Source organism: Notothenia rossii (genome assembly GCF_949606895.1).
Source record: "Notothenia rossii genome assembly, chromosome: 6".
Classification (NCBI taxonomy): domain Eukaryota; kingdom Metazoa; phylum Chordata; class Actinopteri; order Perciformes; family Nototheniidae; genus Notothenia; species Notothenia rossii.
Window position 1 is genome coordinate 46,449,761 of NC_136909.1, and position 16,702 is coordinate 46,466,462.

Sequence of the window (16,702 nt, forward strand, 5' to 3'; positions counted from 1 at the left end):
TTCTGCTTAGCAAATAACATTGCTACAAAAATGTGTCTCAGAAAAAAACATAGTATCACACTGTCAGACTGAAACTTTTATTTAAGACATTTTATCATGGTTCTATCACATTTCAACCCTATATTGCATTGTCAATCACATTGAGATAATCTAATTGTAATCCCTATCAACTGTATCAGCTCTTCATATACACATCCTTACAATGCTCATTCAATGAACTTTCATTTCAAGGAGAACAAAAGTAGAAATAATAATAATAATCATACTTTCCAAAATCAAAATTCCCTGACTATACTATTTTGCAGGAAAAATAATGTTAGCTCAGTGCATTACTTTATAATGTTTTTCTCCCAACACATGTTTGTAAATAAACAAACAGTCAATACAACAACACAAATAAATCTGTATTTGGCAGAATTCTTTGTTGGATTAGACAAAAAAAGGTAATAAAATAAAATAGTAAAAAAGACATTTAAAAAAACACTTCCTACACATTTTCCTGTGTTCTCTCAATAAGCTAGATTTCACTCAAATTATCATTTTGCATACACAGGTATAACCTTCCAATGCTCATTCAATGATCATCATATTTAGGTTTTAAGTGCAATGACATCCCTAAGGTTATATTTGATCAAAATATACACACTGTTTTCAAAACTCATCGAATAATAGGATGTATAATTAACAAGCTTTTCTGCATCTATCAACTCTGTTGCTTGGGCAAGATTGGGTACAGTGACTTCATATGCTAATACATCTTTGTTAAAACACACAGTTTCATAAAGCTGATGTTCAAAGCAATACAATGAAGAATCTACGACATAAATGTTTTTTATAAGTCCAAAGATAGGTACTGTATCATTTGCATTAGTTATTATCAGAGACTTTCCGCTGATGTACTTGTTACCATTAAGAATAAGCCACTTGACTGAGACTGCATGTTGTATGCCATCAATCCCCAAGAAATCTCTAATCTTTGCTGTGATGTACTCTTTATTTGTCACTTCTGAGACGGGGCCCAATTCTTTCTCATGTAAAAATATTGGATGCTCAATGCCCATTTCATTTTGACAGCATTCAAGAAGCTGGTTATGGTTCACCAACGATTTACATACATTTTTGAAGTTCAATTTAGATGACCACTGTTTAAAAAAACAGTGCTTTGACTCAAATCTCATGCACATATGCCTTGTCAAAGGACCCAGAGAAAGAATTTGGGTAGGGAGATGCAACATGTAATGTTGCTTAGGCGTTACATTTTTGTCAGGAAAAAGTTGCTTAAACTGTTTTAGATGCTGCTCAATCATTTGTTTAAGTCTTAATACAGTTTGCAGAGATATGACAGGCGCAAAAACTATTTGAACTGTCTCAATTAATTCCAAAATAAACTTAACGTAAATATTTCCCTTCATATTGTTCAACAGAAAAGGCATGATCTTTAACAATATTAGCATTTGCCCAGAAGACTGTTTAAGTTTGTTATCATTAGATGACAAGGTATTGACACTGACAGGACAGGGCTTGTCTCGTACATCAATAGATGAAAAAGGAAAACTCTGCATGGCTGAATTGAAAATGTCCAACTCCATTTGTCCTGACAGAATAAGGTATTTTAACACACACTTAATTTCCATGGGTGCAACACCCTCAAGAATTATGTGCATTATGTCCTGTGGAGTTTGCTGAATGAGGTCAAAGGCTGGAAATTCAACCAGCTTGCTTTTTCTGTTTATTCCGTAGGTGGTTTTAAGGGCAGATTTCAAGAACTCTGTGCTGGCCCTTTCTATTTCAATGCACTGTCTAATGTGCTTTTCCACTGTCCTTTTAGTGAAACTTTGTTCGTTAAAATTGATTTGCATGTCCTCAAAGGTACATTCACAGTGCCTGCACTTGCTATATGCAAAACCAACTCCTTCCTTAAAGCCAGCGAGCTCATGTTGCGCAAGTGTGTCACCACATAGTGAAATTAAAGCACCAAATAAATCCATTTCACCATTCTGTGTTTGTATTTTGACACCATTGTAAAGCAAATTTTAAGTCTTTATCAATTCTTTCTAAAACAACATCAACACCACACTGGTCAATATCATTCGCTTTTGCTATAGCAAGGAGTCTAATTGCTGCAAGCTTCGATCTAAACTTGGGGTCTATGTTTCCTAGAGTATAATAAACCATCAGTAATTTGTTTACAGAAGCATGTGACCCCAAGGGGTTGCATATCTCTATTTCATCAGTGTACAAGATCAGCTGCAAAGCAGTAGGTTTTATTGAAAACAGAGGGTGAGATTTAAAAAGACTCCCATCAACAATGTCATACAAAAACCCATCTTTGTTGCAGCTTTGTGGTGCAGTGTTGATCATATCAAAGATTCTGGAGTTGGACAACAACTGTTGTAGACTATTAATTAGGGGTATATAGTAAAAACTTTTGTTTTTGATTACAAGAACTCTTGAGTCTCCCTTTTTAACTCTACAAACTTTTTGAGACACAACTATTTCCTCTGGTTTCACTGGGTTAAAAAGATTCTGAATGTTGCTATCCTGCATGTATGTGGTGGCCATTAGGGTGAAAGGATCCTGAAAATGATCAAATGTTGCTAATGCTTCCTCTTGGAGCTGCGCCGTACTCCCTGAATGACTCTCGAAGACCCTTTTCATTTTGTCTCTCAAGGTATCCAGAAGAGCCGCTTGATACTGTTGGACCCCAGAGACAATATCGTTGACACTCCTCTGAAAGAGAAAATAAAAAAAATTAAATACATCAGAGTATGCATTTACAGTCCGAGTGTCCATAGCTAACTAACATAAATAAAGTGCCCCCATTTCTGAAAACAAAGTTGAAAATGACATACAAAGATTATCACCACTCTTCAACCCCTTTGACTACAGGCACACTTACATTCATTATGTCACTTAGCAGACACTTTTGTACAAAGCAACTAATAGATGCAATACCTGGGACAGGTGGCATTTTTCACGGACATTGATGGCAAATGCAACTGCACGTCTGGAAAGATTTCCGCCAGATGTATCAGCTTCTTCCTGGAGACATATTCATAGTAATATTACACAATTAGAAGAAAGACTAGTTAACTCAAGTGTTGTATGTTTGAGTAATATTATCATGTAAGATATGGCTTTTAAACCAGCAGCCCCTGTCCAATATGTCTTATTTAAATAGTGTCTGTGAAAATAATTACAGGAAGAAGGTCCTGTGTTCTGGCTAGTGAAAATTGCTATTTCAACCAGTGGCGGCTGGTCCATAGAGGCAGAGGAGGTTGCTCCTCCTCTATTTTTGAGAGGCAAGAGGAAGATCAAATCATCAATCAATCATTGTTTTACTGCTTAAGTTTTCATTGGACAGAATAAAGTAGAGATAAGTAGCCAACTAGTGTAGTAATAATAATAATAATTAGTATTTATATAGCAATGTCCAGATTAAAAGATTTCCAGAGTAAAAATAAAGAAACCCATATAAGACCCCCCTTCGCTACTAGTAACTAGGTAACTACAATTCTCAGTAGCTTGGCGGTAGCGTCACTATTTCCTGAATCAAGTAACTTTTCAGTAGCTTAACTCTTTTATTGATCAAGTAGTGTGGTAACGATCACTGAAGCTATTTTTTATATGGCTTAACACAGCAGAGATCCCATAGCACGTGAAGGCACCATTAAAGTAGCTTCACATGTAGTGAGCTACTTTTGCGGTGTTTGTGTAACTTAGCTTGCTACATTTGACTGGTTGGTAGCTTCTGTGTAGTGAAGCTCCATAATGGTAGAGTAACTGGTAGCTTAGCTCACTACATTTTCAAAGTAGCTTGCTCAACACTGCATCTTACCTGATCAGGAGGTTGAATCGGGAATTCCTCAAGCTGTTGCTCCTGCTGTGAAGGGACACATGTGCTGACTTGACTGTTGGTCCTTTGCATCCCTCGTGTTGCAGTGGCACAACCAGAAAAAATGGGCATATCAAAATGTTCAAGTCCAACTCTAGATGGTTCGGATGCAGTTGTCATCAACACAGAAGGCGGGCTTCCATTTTCAAAATACAGAGCATGTCTACGTCTGATGTGGTAGTAGAAAGAGTTGAAAACTCTGTATTCTTCGGTACATCCATTAATTCCACATACAACACGGAAATCTGGACTGCGGCCATGTGCCTTGTTAATATGGCTCAGCAGAGACTTCAATGTTAACGCAAAAAAAACAAAGCAAATCACACACCGCCAATACGCCATGTTCCTCAAAATCTTCTGAACTGAGGAGGAGATGGAAGCTGACAGATTGATGTGACAGACAAAACATCTGCTAAAGGCAAACTTGAACCACAGCCTGCGCCAGTACTGTAATATCTCCTAGTTCTACTTTTTGGCGGGCTTTGGCACGTTGGTTGGGTCAAACCATATTAACAATGGGGGGGGGGAGGTCTCTGATATATCCTTTTTAGTATGTGCTGCGATATGAAAAATACAAAAAGCATATGTATTAGCAATTACAAACACTATCGTCACCTTTTTCCCCTCAAATGCTTAATTTTATCATCCCTATTTACTCAGATTATTATTTGTCGAAGGAGGAGTTCAACCCACTACTGTATCATTGTCAAGTAGCACGTTCACGAGGTTAGAAAGAAGAGGTCACAGAAGAAGAGAAGAGAAGAGAAGAAGGTCACACATTTGAAGAGAAGGTGTGTATTCATATTATAATAAAAGCGCATTAATTTGTCACGGTACCAATATTGCTGGGTTAAAAATGCAATAAATATTATGTCTGTTAGCTAGCTAGCTAGCGCTACTAGTGAGCTAGCGCTGTTAGCTAGCTAGCTAGCGGCGATGCTAACGTTGTCGTTCGGGTTAGCAAATCATTATAGACTGCTGAATTAATCCACTAAAATTGTCAGTTGCTTCTTTTTTACACCGGCATAGTGGTAAGTTTATTAAATAATGAATTAAAAACGACATGTATAACTTTTATTTGTATCGTGATGTGTTCACTGGTCCCACAACTTCCATTACGCAGTCAAAATGGTAACTAAGAGTGGAAAGTGTTCAGTGTTTTACACTGAACTATTTGACCGTTATAATGAACCATGCGGGTACTACCGGTAGGCCTATAGTGCACACAAATATTTCATGCTTCAGATTGGAACACATTTATACACTCAAAACAGTAAATGTAAGTACAGAAGTATGCAAATTAAGATACAGCAAGGGACAGATAGCTGTTTTGTCAGTATTGACTAAAACCAGTGTGCGAAATATGGGGTCCCTTCGTTCTGAGTTGGAGAGTAGCACGTTTAAGTTCGCGGCCAAATAGTAATTAAAGTAGTTTGTTACTATACAAGTTAAGCGCCTGTAACATCAGTGTTAAATGCGTATGTGCCGGTTGGTGTGTGTACCTTATGAAAGTAAGTGTTTATCGGTTAGCAGACGTAATGAGCGACATTGCAGTGGTCTACATGTAATGCGCACGTTCTATTGTTTACAATTAGCATGCTAAGCGGAGTTAGCTTTATTCACGTCTTATGTTGCCTTACTATGTAATATGGATGAGATTCATGTTGCTTAGTGTAATGCCCCATCCACCGCTTGCTTTGCATGTCCCGCAAACCAACCAGTGGAAGTCAGGGGAGGGCGAAATAGTTTCGGAAAGGACCACTCTACTGCGATGAGGTGGATTTGTTTATCGGCGTTACTATAGCGATCATGACGGTACTGAGCATAAAGTAGAAAGTAGATGAGACGATAGAAGGGTAAGAAACCCATATGAAGATAGGCTTTTTATTTCAGTTATCCTATTTTTGCACCGAAAATATTTGAAAACCATGAAAGTTTAAAAAGTTAAAGATAATGACCACTACACAAGCGAAGTTGTGACATCCCGTGTTCGTTCCCAGCGCCCCCCTAGGTTGAAAAACGCCCCCCACGGGGCGCTGACGCCCCCGTTGAGAAACCCTGTAATATAAAACAACGTGCATCCAAACAACTTTAGCCAATGCAACCTCCTATGTCAGTGTTGCGCAACAATCGGGAGATGGGACCCCCCGAATATTGACGGGTATTTCGCACACTGACTAAAACCATTATTTTTCAGCCTCTGTAGCAGATAAAAACATAAAATGAAAAGCATTTAAGAGCTTAAACCACAAGGAATGATTGTATTCACTGTAATATTCAATCACATGTTTGTAAAGCTGTTTGAAATCAAATTATGATAATTAATTAATATTTTTTCTTCCTACCAGGTTATAGATGGGACAATGGATAAACTGGATGATGTTACAGTGTCAATTTTTAAGGGTATGTCATTTGTGTTTGAATCAAAACGATAAATAATTATTTGGGATTGTAAAATGTTGGTAATGATGCTGCTGTCCTCATAGCTGCTAACATCGATGAGGTGTTGATGCACTCCCTCACTCGTGATGATTTGAGAGACCTTTTTCCTGGGCCAGAACACTTTCTTAGGAGAAAAAGAGTGTGGTCTTTGATCAACCCAGAGGTAAATGGTTACCTACTTTGGTCTAAAAGAAAAGTTGCACAAGACATGTTATTTCAGATTGTCGCCATTGTTTGACTTTGACTGTTTGACATGATCTGCTGTTGTAGGACGAGAATCCTATCTTAAAAGATAAAGATGGCCCTTCTGAAACAGGAACTCCACCTTGTAGAAAACATAGTCTCCCCTCAACATCCACTCCTTTGGAGAAAAAACGCCCAAAGATGACCCTACAGCTACCTAGTCCACCAGAGTATGTGATCTACACGGACAGTGAGTTGGAACAAGCTCGTAGACATTACTTTGAGATGGCCCGCACAGGCAGAGAGGGGGAATGTGTAATGTCCAAGGAGTTGAGTTGCAGGCTAGTGAGGAACACACTCACCAGCATGATTTCCATCCTGAGAGCAAGTCCACAAGGAGAAGAGCTTCAGTACCCTTCCAAACCTGAACTCACAGCCATGGCTAAGAAAGTAGTGGAGTATTATCCCATGTTACAAGACAAAGATGAAGCTGTGAAACATGTAAGTCATTAAAATGTGTGGCTTTTTATTTCTTGCACTTTGTTGATTGTGAAGTACTTAATAATTATTTGAATTCACTGTCATCTCTTAACATTTTGAAAAAAAAGTCAAGGCTTCATCAAAATGATTAAGTAATTCTTATAAAGTTACTTTGTTATTTCCCACAGACAACCATTCACAATAAACTTAAAAAGAGGCTTCTGAACGTAAAGTCTCCGCAAAAGAGGCAAGGGCCTGCACAAGAGAGGGGCTTTCCAAAGAAGAGGCGTTGCCTTGACTTGTCAGCAAGTGACTCAGGAAAAGATTATGATGCTGACTCAAGTGACGCAGGTGGATCAACAATTATTTTGGATCAGACTCTTACCAGTTCTGATGAAAATGAAAGTACATGTAAGTAGAATTGCAACTTAATTTCCATTTATATGGTTCTCTACTCGAAAGGCATATCCACACATTGCTGAATGCATAACATCATGTGCAACATAAAAGTTGTTTGTAATGGACAGAGATATTATGGTCATTTTCTGTCATTCATTTTGTAGAGAACATTTTAACCTTAAAGGCAGCTATATATAGTTATGTAAGCATGTCATTGTCGTTTTCTGATTTATTGTTTGACAATTGTGGTAAGGCACAAAATGCATTTTTGAAAGGACAAATAAATATCTAAAATATCTTCATTAGCTTCCACAGTAGCCCGCTCGGGCCGCAGGCTGCCCAATTACACCGCGGACCAGCGATCCAGTATGGTCATCCGTTCTCCCAACTCACACCAGGGAGCCAAAAAGCAGCTGGTAAAGGCCCTCCACGGTACACTTTACCCAGCAGAGGACCCAGAGCCCGGGGAGGAAGAAGAGGGTAAGTCCTGAGTCTTCCAAACTTTTCTACTTGTGTGTTGTCTGAATATTTTTACAGACATAACCCAGCCATAAGAGGGCTGCTTCTAAAGGGAGACCATTTTTGACAGTCTTATGTGCACATAATCATTTTCATTTTTCATTTTAGTGGACAAGGATAGTCTGCAAGCACAGGCCAGGCATTTTAAGACTCTGCATGAGATGTACAAGAATAAAAAACAAAACAAAGATGCTGTCTCTCAACTCCTTGATCTCGAGTTTGAAGCAAGAAGACTGTTCATTGACAGTGATGTCCTGAAAGTGGAGGACAGGCACACAAAGGTCCTGGATGCCTATCCATGCTTCAAGGATCTTCAGAATGTTAGTAAACGACTTCCCATTTTTACTTTTCAACAAAAGTTCCAGATTTTAATACTTATTCACTCTGTAGGTGATGTCTGAGCTGCGTCGCCTCCTGGATAAAGACAACCACAAATACATAGCAGAAGTAAAGAAGAGATGGGACGACTTTGTTGCTAAAGTGCAGTTTTACGGAGTTTCGAAGAAAGCGATGAAACCACCTATGACCCTGGATGGTGGTAAGTCACCTCTTAGTGTCTACAGTGTGTTGGGGAAGATATGACTGTGAATAGGAGTGTGTCATTGATGCAAGGCTGACCAAATAAATCTAAAATGATAATGCTCTGGGGGCATTTTCACACTATTTTGTTATCTTACCATAAGTAGGATCCCGCTATCACACTTTAAGTTCCTAGCTAAAAGTTGTATTTTAAAACCTATTCACAAACTTGCTGAGATCAACTTTTCACTAAGGAATTAGGAGAAATCCAACTGGGTTGGCCCAGATGACATCGCAATTCCTGAAACAGTTATTGGCGGAATGACAGACGGACTTCAAATTTGTGCGTCATTAATGGCGTCTGATGCAACCTCTGCAGCAGTAGCTTACTAAGTCACAACACCAACCAACTAAACAACAGACATCGGCTACCTCCAGGGAGCATGTCATCTGATGCACCCAAAATTAACCTCACAGTGCATGTCTCCTAAACTTGAATAACTTTGACCTTAAGTCAGTTATATATTTATAGACTTTATATGCATTATCCTTTGTTTCATGTGTCTAAACTGTAGTTATGTTAATACAGATTGTGTGAGCTAAAACAGTTAATACAGTGTCTGTCTTTCCATCCACCTGTTCGCGTTTTCTCTTCTCTCTTCTCATAGTGGAATTCTCGATTGCCTTGTTCAAGGCACTCCTTACACTCTTTCCTTCACCAGCTGCACCGCCTAAGAAATTGGGACATGCCAGTGAGGCATTGATACATGTTCTTCAGGTGAGCAATTGTGTCACATTCAAATCTTGATGTTTTTTTTACTTGTGTCTATAAAGCCATTTACTTCCATGCTTTATCCTTTTTGTAAGTCTATAATGGGGTCGCTTTTCACAATTAGGACAACATTTAACAAAATATGTTGCTGTTTTTTAAGCTGCCTTGTCATGAAAGGACATTCTCTCAGCGGCAATTGATAGTAAAGTTTAAATAATTTAACTTTAAGCGTAAGCACTGTGGCAATTTGGAGCTTGTTGGCACCGTTCCATCCATTGGAAGAAAGCGGCACATCAGTGCAGAGCTGTTTTACTGCTGGTCATGTAAGCCAGCTTTCAGCAGGAGGTTAAGCAATTTGTTTTCATTATTTTATTGGAAGACATGTTTTTGTATTTTCATTAGTACATAAAATGGTGCTGTCTTTGGATTCACAAACTACATGCAAAGCATTATAACTTCAATCATAGATGCAATATATACATAATGGTAGTAGAGGGTCTGCTTTAGTAGTTCTATGTTATGGATGTTTATTAGAGTTTTGCTATCTCCTTTAGCCTACAGAAGATCCCACCGTCTACCTCCAGAAGAGATCTCTGTCCAGCCCCGTCTTACTTGTTGATGACTCCAACTGCCTTGTCGCCATAGGAACCACTCCCATCACTACATTTGCCAAGCAAGACCTGCATGAGGGTTTGCTATATCTAATGGCCTATTACTACACAATACATCTCACTTATCCGAAGTGTGTTGCAACCATCCTTTCTGTTATTCAAACAGAAATATTGAAGGACACTATCCATGACCGAGACGCCACAGCCTCATACAAAAAAGCCATGGCTGAGTGGAAAGCTTTCATTGGGGAGTAGATCTTGGTGGTAGTTAGGTTCCCAACCTGTTTCTACAATGCTCACCCGCAATGTCTGTCGAGGTTGGGAGAGAATAACATCCCAGAAAACAACTCACGTACAAAAACAAAGTTGCAATATTCAGCCCATCATTTCCTTCCAGCCCTCCTTTCCTCAAACTGCAGGTAGCTGCACCTTCAAAGTAAGCGTCACTTGCCATAACCACCTCTCTGTGGGCATTGCCCACATTCAGCCAGCAGGATGCCCACCTTTGTTTTGAAGGTGCAACTAGCAATACAAATGTAATCATTGCACTTTACAAATGATCAGCTGAAAATTGCAACTTTGCTCTTTGTAATGTAATTAAAAAGCCAGAGTCATTTTTAGGTCTATATATTGAGTTGTGCCCATTTGCTGGGCACAACTCATGCTCGCTTCGACATATACAATGTGGGTGAGCTAGGTGGTAGTTGGGCTAGTTATTGTTAACAATTGATACTGGTACCAGTATCTGTTTTTGCATTGATACTTTGGACACAAGAGACATGACTTTCTATCATTCAGTGTTTGATCATTTTTGTTCAACAATAAGAGAAAACAGTAATATTGAAGCTCTTAAGTTATAATTCTTCAGTTTTGGTTATCTAACACAAAGTAATGTTGAGTGGTTTTCAATGTTATAATTTAAGTTTAAAATTATCGTCATGATTAATTCATACGTTTTGTAAAATGCATGCTAGGTTCTTGTTTTGAGATCTGTCTACTTGAATTCAGAAATAAAGAAATGGTAAAAGACAATTTGACAACTTGTTTTGAGTATATTTGGCTTATACCTGTGCATGGAATAAGTGTTTTTCTGCTTAATTCAGGACATTTGCCACTTTTCTAGCATCCATATATTTCTTATTTCCAGAATTATTATTCTTATTTGAAGAATTCTTATTTCACGCATTCTTATTTCAAGAATTGTTATTCTTATTTTAAGAATTCTTATTTCAAGAATTATTCTTATTTCAAGAATTATTATTCTTATTTTAAGAATTCTTAATAAGTCTAATTATCTCACTGCACTGGCAGATTATTACACTTGTTTCAAGTCTGTATAAACTCAAATCACATATTTTTTTTCTTGTTATAAGATGGATGATTTTTGCAGTGCAGAAGCCGAGATTTGGTCTGCCAGTCTGTCTCTCCGGCCCTGTCCACCTCGCTCCCCCCTCACAGGACGAGGTGGAGACCTCTCTACCCCCTCCTGCTGCTGCTGCTGCTGCTGCTGCTGCTGCTGCTCCTCCTCCTCCTCCTCCTCCTCCTCCTCCTCCTCCTCCACAGTTCAGTCATGTCTGCAGTAATGCTGAGATTGTGCAGTACACAGCAGGCAGTTACCACAGCAGGGACAAAGGTGTGGTTCACCTCCAAGGCCTTCGACAGGAGGCACCTCCATCGCCCCTTCAGTATCCCAAAAGCGTGCTCAATGATGCTGCGCGCTTTGGCATGGCAGCCGTTGAAGCGGCTCTGTACCCTCCCCTGTAGTGGCTCCCGATACGGGGTTACGACCGTTATGGGGTGTACAATGCACGGATAGCCACCATCTCCCACAATAAAGTACCCTGGTGGAGGGTACAGAGCCTCTTTGTATAAGGTACTGTTTTTTAGGACACGGGTGTCGTGCACTGAGCCCGGAAATCCTACGAATGTTTGTACGAATTTACCCTTCCCACCGCATACAGCCTGCAGCTGTATGGAAGGAAAGAGCTTCCGATTTATGTAGTCCTGGCCACTGGGTCCGGGTGGGGTCTTTATTCTAATGTGGCACCCATCAATGGCACCCACACATGAACTAAATGCCGGGCTATCGGCCAACTGCTGGAAGCCCTGCCCGACCTCCTCCAGCTCTGGACCAGCAAGCAGCCTGATCACAGACTGCCTGAGAGCAGCGATGTCCTCCACTCCCTGGTGGACCAGTCTGTGGACCGTGGAGAGGGGTACCTGAAAGGCCCGGGACACCACACTGTATGACAAACCGTGTGCCAGCCAGTACATAGTTGTCAATACAGTCATGTGGTGTCCCCAGGCCTGTCTCCTCTCAGGCCCCAGACACCGCATCAAGGCCTCCAGGGAGTCTCGGCTCATCCTGAAGTCCTTCAGCAGGCACCCATCTCCGAAGTACAGCTCCAGCACCGGGACACTGCTGTTCAAACTTTTGTATGAGTGTGGGTGTTGAACCTGCAGGAAGAATAAAATGTACAGGTCAATACCTTTATCCATCAAACTAAACTGCACATACATATTCTGTCATAACAAATTAATCCCTTGTTGTATTCCAATGAAAAAAGCCATTTATTTTTCAACTATTTAAAACAATTGTAATCGAACACTCAAATACCTCAAGATGAAGCAGGATGGCTTTGCGCATTCTCGCTTTCCAGCGCTGGGATCGGCGTCTCTCCTGATTCCTGTTGTTTGTCAGAAGTTTTTGCCACTGCCGTAAGGCACATGCTACAGCGGGTTTCATGACTCAATTTGTTTCATTTGGTCACTGAATATGTTTTTCGTTCTTGAGATTTAAATCACAGGTGTGCCTGGACCTTATATAGCCTGTCAGGTCCCTCATGATTTGTTAATTACTTGGATTAGAAATTCGTTGCAGGTGTTTTGTGAAAGAGGTGTGAGTTGATGATTTATCATGTCATTTATCCTACTAGTTTTTTTAATAATGTTTTAGTGCTGCCCAATACAGAAAAGATGCTAGTATGTGTCGAAAATACTCATACATTCGTGTCATACTTGTTGCAAATGGAATTAAATGTAAATATGTGGGGGAACAATGTTCAGCTGATTTAACAGAGATTACAAAATACTGAGCTCTAACAAAACACTCACAGCTGACGCAGCTGTTGCCACGTCATAATTAACGGACGTCGCTTTAATATGACCGCGCAGAGGAGAGGAGTTCTCATTTCTCTAACCGCCTGCTGCTTCCCCTCCTCTCTCCTCGGCTCCTCGGCTCGCATCTCCTGTGGGCGGGACTAAGTATCGAGGATAGGAGTCGAGGAGGGGAGTCGAGGAGGGGAGTTGGAGAAATGAGAAAGGGCCACAGACCACTCTTTCCCAATGTAAGTCAATGGGAAAAAGTGTTTCCTGGACCAGCAACCAAATTGAAGTGTAGTACCGCCGTTTGGCCACAACGAATATTCTCATCAGACTCCAATTCAATTCAATCCAATTCAATTCATCCAACTCCAATCAGGCGCACTTCCTGGGGGCTTGGTCACTACCCGATCTAAAGCTCTGCCCGATCTGCAGTGCGCATGTGCGAGATGGTCCGCCATATTGGACAACTCCGACGGCAACCCAAGTAGGACAACATTGACACAATGGCTTTTGGCAAAGCTCAAAAATAAAACTCGAGAGAGATGAGTTATTGTTATTACAACGTGTCTTCACTATTATTTAACAACTCTTTTTATTCTGTTCTTTTATTTGGGGTTAAGTACATTGTCAGAATAAGTGAGAAATGGATTTAACTTCTGTTAGACAGCTATCATACTGAATAGGCCTACATATTTACTGTGAATGTGTGCAAAAATGTATGGCATATAGCTGTCTAACAGAAGTTAAATTCATTTCTCACTTATTCTGACAATGTACTTAACCCCAAATAAAAGAACCCCATAAAAAGAGTTGTTAAATAATAGTGAAGTCACGTTGTAATAACAATAACTCATCTCTCTCGAGTTTTCCTTTTGAGCTTTGCCAAAAGCCACTGTATCAATGTTATCCTACTTGGGTTGCCGTCCTGAGTTGTTCAATATGGTGGACCATCTCGCACATGCGCACTGCAGATCGGGCAGAGCTGCAGATCGGTTAGTGACAGTGCGCTCCGCACCACAGCAGTATGCCCGCTGCGACAGAGTCCAACAGAGAGGCAGGAGCTGCGAGACAGTAGCCTAGAAGCAGGGTTGGGTTGTAACGGAATACACGTAACGGCGTTACGTAATCAGAATACAAAAATCCACGGTATAAAAAACTGTATTCAGCTGGCGTTACATATTTGAAAAACGAGTAATCTGATTACAGTAACTTTCGTAAACCTGAAGTGAATACATTTTGGAATACTTATTGGAATTATTGGTGGAAAAGTTTCCTCACAAAATCTAATATTCATTACCGGCAGAACTGTGTGCACACTGCACAGCGCTGCAGCCTGTCTGTGAGCGAGAGAAAGATGCAGCGTGTCTGTGAGGCCCCGCCCCCGCACGCAGATGAGAGAGAGAGAGAGATCTCTTTTAAAATATTTTGAAAGTTAGAAACGGAGATGGTTCAATAAAATGTGCAAGATAACGTTTATGTAGCATTTATTTATTGTCGAAATTATGATATTTCATAACGGGATCAAATCAAAGTGAATGGACTGCTGCTGCTGAATGCATGGGGCAAGTGAAAGTTTTAAAAGTTATTACATCCTTTCAGATAATAAATAATAATGATAATTCATTCTATTTAGGGGCGCCTTTCAAAGCACCCAAGGACATCTTACAATTCATTACATATTCCAAGGAAAGGTGTTAAGTTTAAGTATTAATATGTCTGCATGTAACTGCACTATAACTGTTCCACAGTAAGAGGGCGCTATAGGCGTAAGGAGGCGCAGCTATTGTAGCTGACGTCAGATATCAGATATAAGGGATTGTTCCCTCCCCTTCTATCTCTCTCTCTCTAGCTCTCATGGAGAGCAGGTCAAGTGGTGCAATGCACATATGAAAATAAACCACGCCAGTTAAGGCTAAAGAATACCTCGTCGTCATGACCAGTTTATTGCTATACATGTGACTCTGTCAACAGGTTATGGGCCCAGATCACGGAAGAGCGAAATAACGATAGCTAGTTAGCTGAAAAGTTTAGGCTAGTTTAGTGGCGGGAAAACCGCGGGACGCTAAAGCTAAGCTAACGGGCAGCTAAGCTAAGCTACAATCAAAAGATGGCGATCAGAGGCAGAAGCAAGTGGCCCACGTTTGATGGAAGGGCAGAAGAATACGAGCTCTGGGAAGAGCGGATGTTGTGCTGTATGCATCGAGTGGGGCTGAAAGAGACAATTTTGACGGGCCTCACGGGAGAAATAACGGAGGCCGCGCGAGCCCTGGATACTAGTGTGAACGGACACGTTAATGAATCGAATGCGTGTGAACGGAAGCCTTTTTTGCGCTTGCGTATGCGTTTTACCGTATGCGTCCTCGTGGGGCCGGGGTCTAAGCCAAACTATATCCGGTCACAGAGATCTGCTATTTTAAAGTAAAGTCAACACATATCGACCCTAAATGTAGTCTATATTAAGAACGAGAAAAGTCATAACATATATATCCTTTTTTGTAAACATATGACAAATGTGTGAGGGTGGTGACGTCAGAGCATCGTCCTATGTGCCAGGGCTTAGCCCCGGACAGCCCCAGCCCAATTTAACCCCTGGGTATTTGAGAGGGAGCTCCTATATGGCATTAACCCGCTGAAGCTCACCAAAGTTTAACATATTTCATAGTTCAAAGTTTTGTCAATTGTTTTGTTTATTGGTCAAATACTGGTTTCTAATGGTTTCTGAGGAGTTTTACTGGAATGAAAGAGCACAGAGTACAGAAGCAACAAAGCAGCCTTCTGCATTAAACCTGACCTTCACAGAGAGGTTGAAGTTCATGTGGAAAGGAGGCTTCAGTAGTCTGTCTGCACTCTGTTTAGTTTTGCTATCTTACAATCAATATAGTAAATGTGAGGTAAAGTGTGTTGCCAATGTAACTGGCTAGAACTCAAAGTTGCGATGAGGTCTTAAAATGTATGGAAAGGGTCTTAAAAAAGGTCTTAAAAGGTAATACATTTGACTTCAGGATTCCTGCATATACGCTGATGAAGGTAACGATGTTCTTGTGGAGCCTGACGGTACGAGATTTAACATTGAGGTGTACAAGAGAATGTATTATCTACAAACAGAATGTAATGAAAATGATGTGTGTAATGTCAGTCATGATATTCAGACATGGCATGAGATCATGGGTCATTGTAATTACGAGGATATACTGAAACTGCAGGCGGTAACAGTAGGCATGCACATTAACGGTGAAAAGCATAGACCTAACAAAGAATGTGATGTGTGTATAAAGGGAAAGTTCACTCAAACAAGGAACAGAGGTCCCACAGAAAAAGTAAAGACACCACTTGAGCTAGTTAACACAGATCTAGCCGGTCCAGTAACTAATGAGTCCATTGGTGGCTTTAAATATATGCAGTCTTTCACAGATGTGTGTACAGGGGCAGTGTTTGTTTACTTTCTCAAAGCAAAGAGTGACGCACTTCAGGCCACACATAAATTCCTTGCAGATGTAGCTCCGTATGGCAGCGTAAAATGCCTGATGTCTGACAACGGAACAGAGTTTACAAATAGAGAGTTTCAGTCACTGCTGAGAAGGAACAAGATCAGACACGAAACGTCCTGTCCTTACTCCCCGCACCAGAACGGGATAGCTGAGAGGGAAGGGCGCACTCTTTTCTAAATGGCTAGGTGTAAGCTAATAGACGGTAACTTACCTAAGAGTCTATGGTATTATGCGGTCCAAGAAGCAGCTTACACCAGAAATCGGTGTTTTAACAAGCACACGGGCACCA

The 16,702-nt window shown here is 40.5% G+C and overlaps 3 protein-coding genes across 3 annotated transcripts; 1 reads left to right on the plus strand and 2 right to left on the minus strand.

Annotated features, from left to right (window-relative positions):
- Positions 1-1,462: 1,462 nt before the first annotated feature.
- LOC307043285 (uncharacterized protein) lies at positions 1,463-4,369 on the minus strand. Its single transcript, XM_079687645.1, has 3 exons — positions 3,839-4,369; positions 2,956-3,042; positions 1,463-2,730 (listed from the first exon to the last, which is right to left on the minus strand). Exons 1-3 carry the CDS (start codon positions 4,235-4,237, stop codon positions 1,990-1,992), a joined length of 1,227 nt encoding a protein of 408 aa, XP_079543771.1. The 5' UTR covers positions 4,238-4,369; the 3' UTR covers positions 1,463-1,989.
- A 180-nt stretch (positions 4,370-4,549) lies between these two features.
- Positions 4,550-10,852, plus strand: LOC307043284 (uncharacterized protein). Its single transcript, XM_079687644.1, has 10 exons — positions 4,550-4,686; positions 6,244-6,298; positions 6,382-6,500; positions 6,608-7,021; positions 7,189-7,411; positions 7,706-7,879; positions 8,027-8,238; positions 8,309-8,456; positions 9,106-9,215; positions 9,764-10,852. Exons 2-10 carry the CDS (start codon positions 6,259-6,261, stop codon positions 10,073-10,075), a joined length of 1,752 nt encoding a protein of 583 aa, XP_079543770.1. The 5' UTR covers positions 4,550-4,686; positions 6,244-6,258; the 3' UTR covers positions 10,076-10,852.
- A 444-nt stretch (positions 10,853-11,296) lies between these two features.
- Positions 11,297-12,695, minus strand: LOC307044600 (uncharacterized protein; the record flags this gene model as incomplete). The annotated part of the gene is made up of 2 exons (XM_079689911.1): positions 12,438-12,695; positions 11,297-12,277 (listed from the first exon to the last, which is right to left on the minus strand). Exons 1-2 carry the CDS (start codon positions 12,564-12,566, stop codon positions 11,297-11,299), a joined length of 1,110 nt encoding a protein of 369 aa, XP_079546037.1. The 5' UTR covers positions 12,567-12,695.
- Between the last annotated feature and the right edge of the window lie 4,007 nt (positions 12,696-16,702).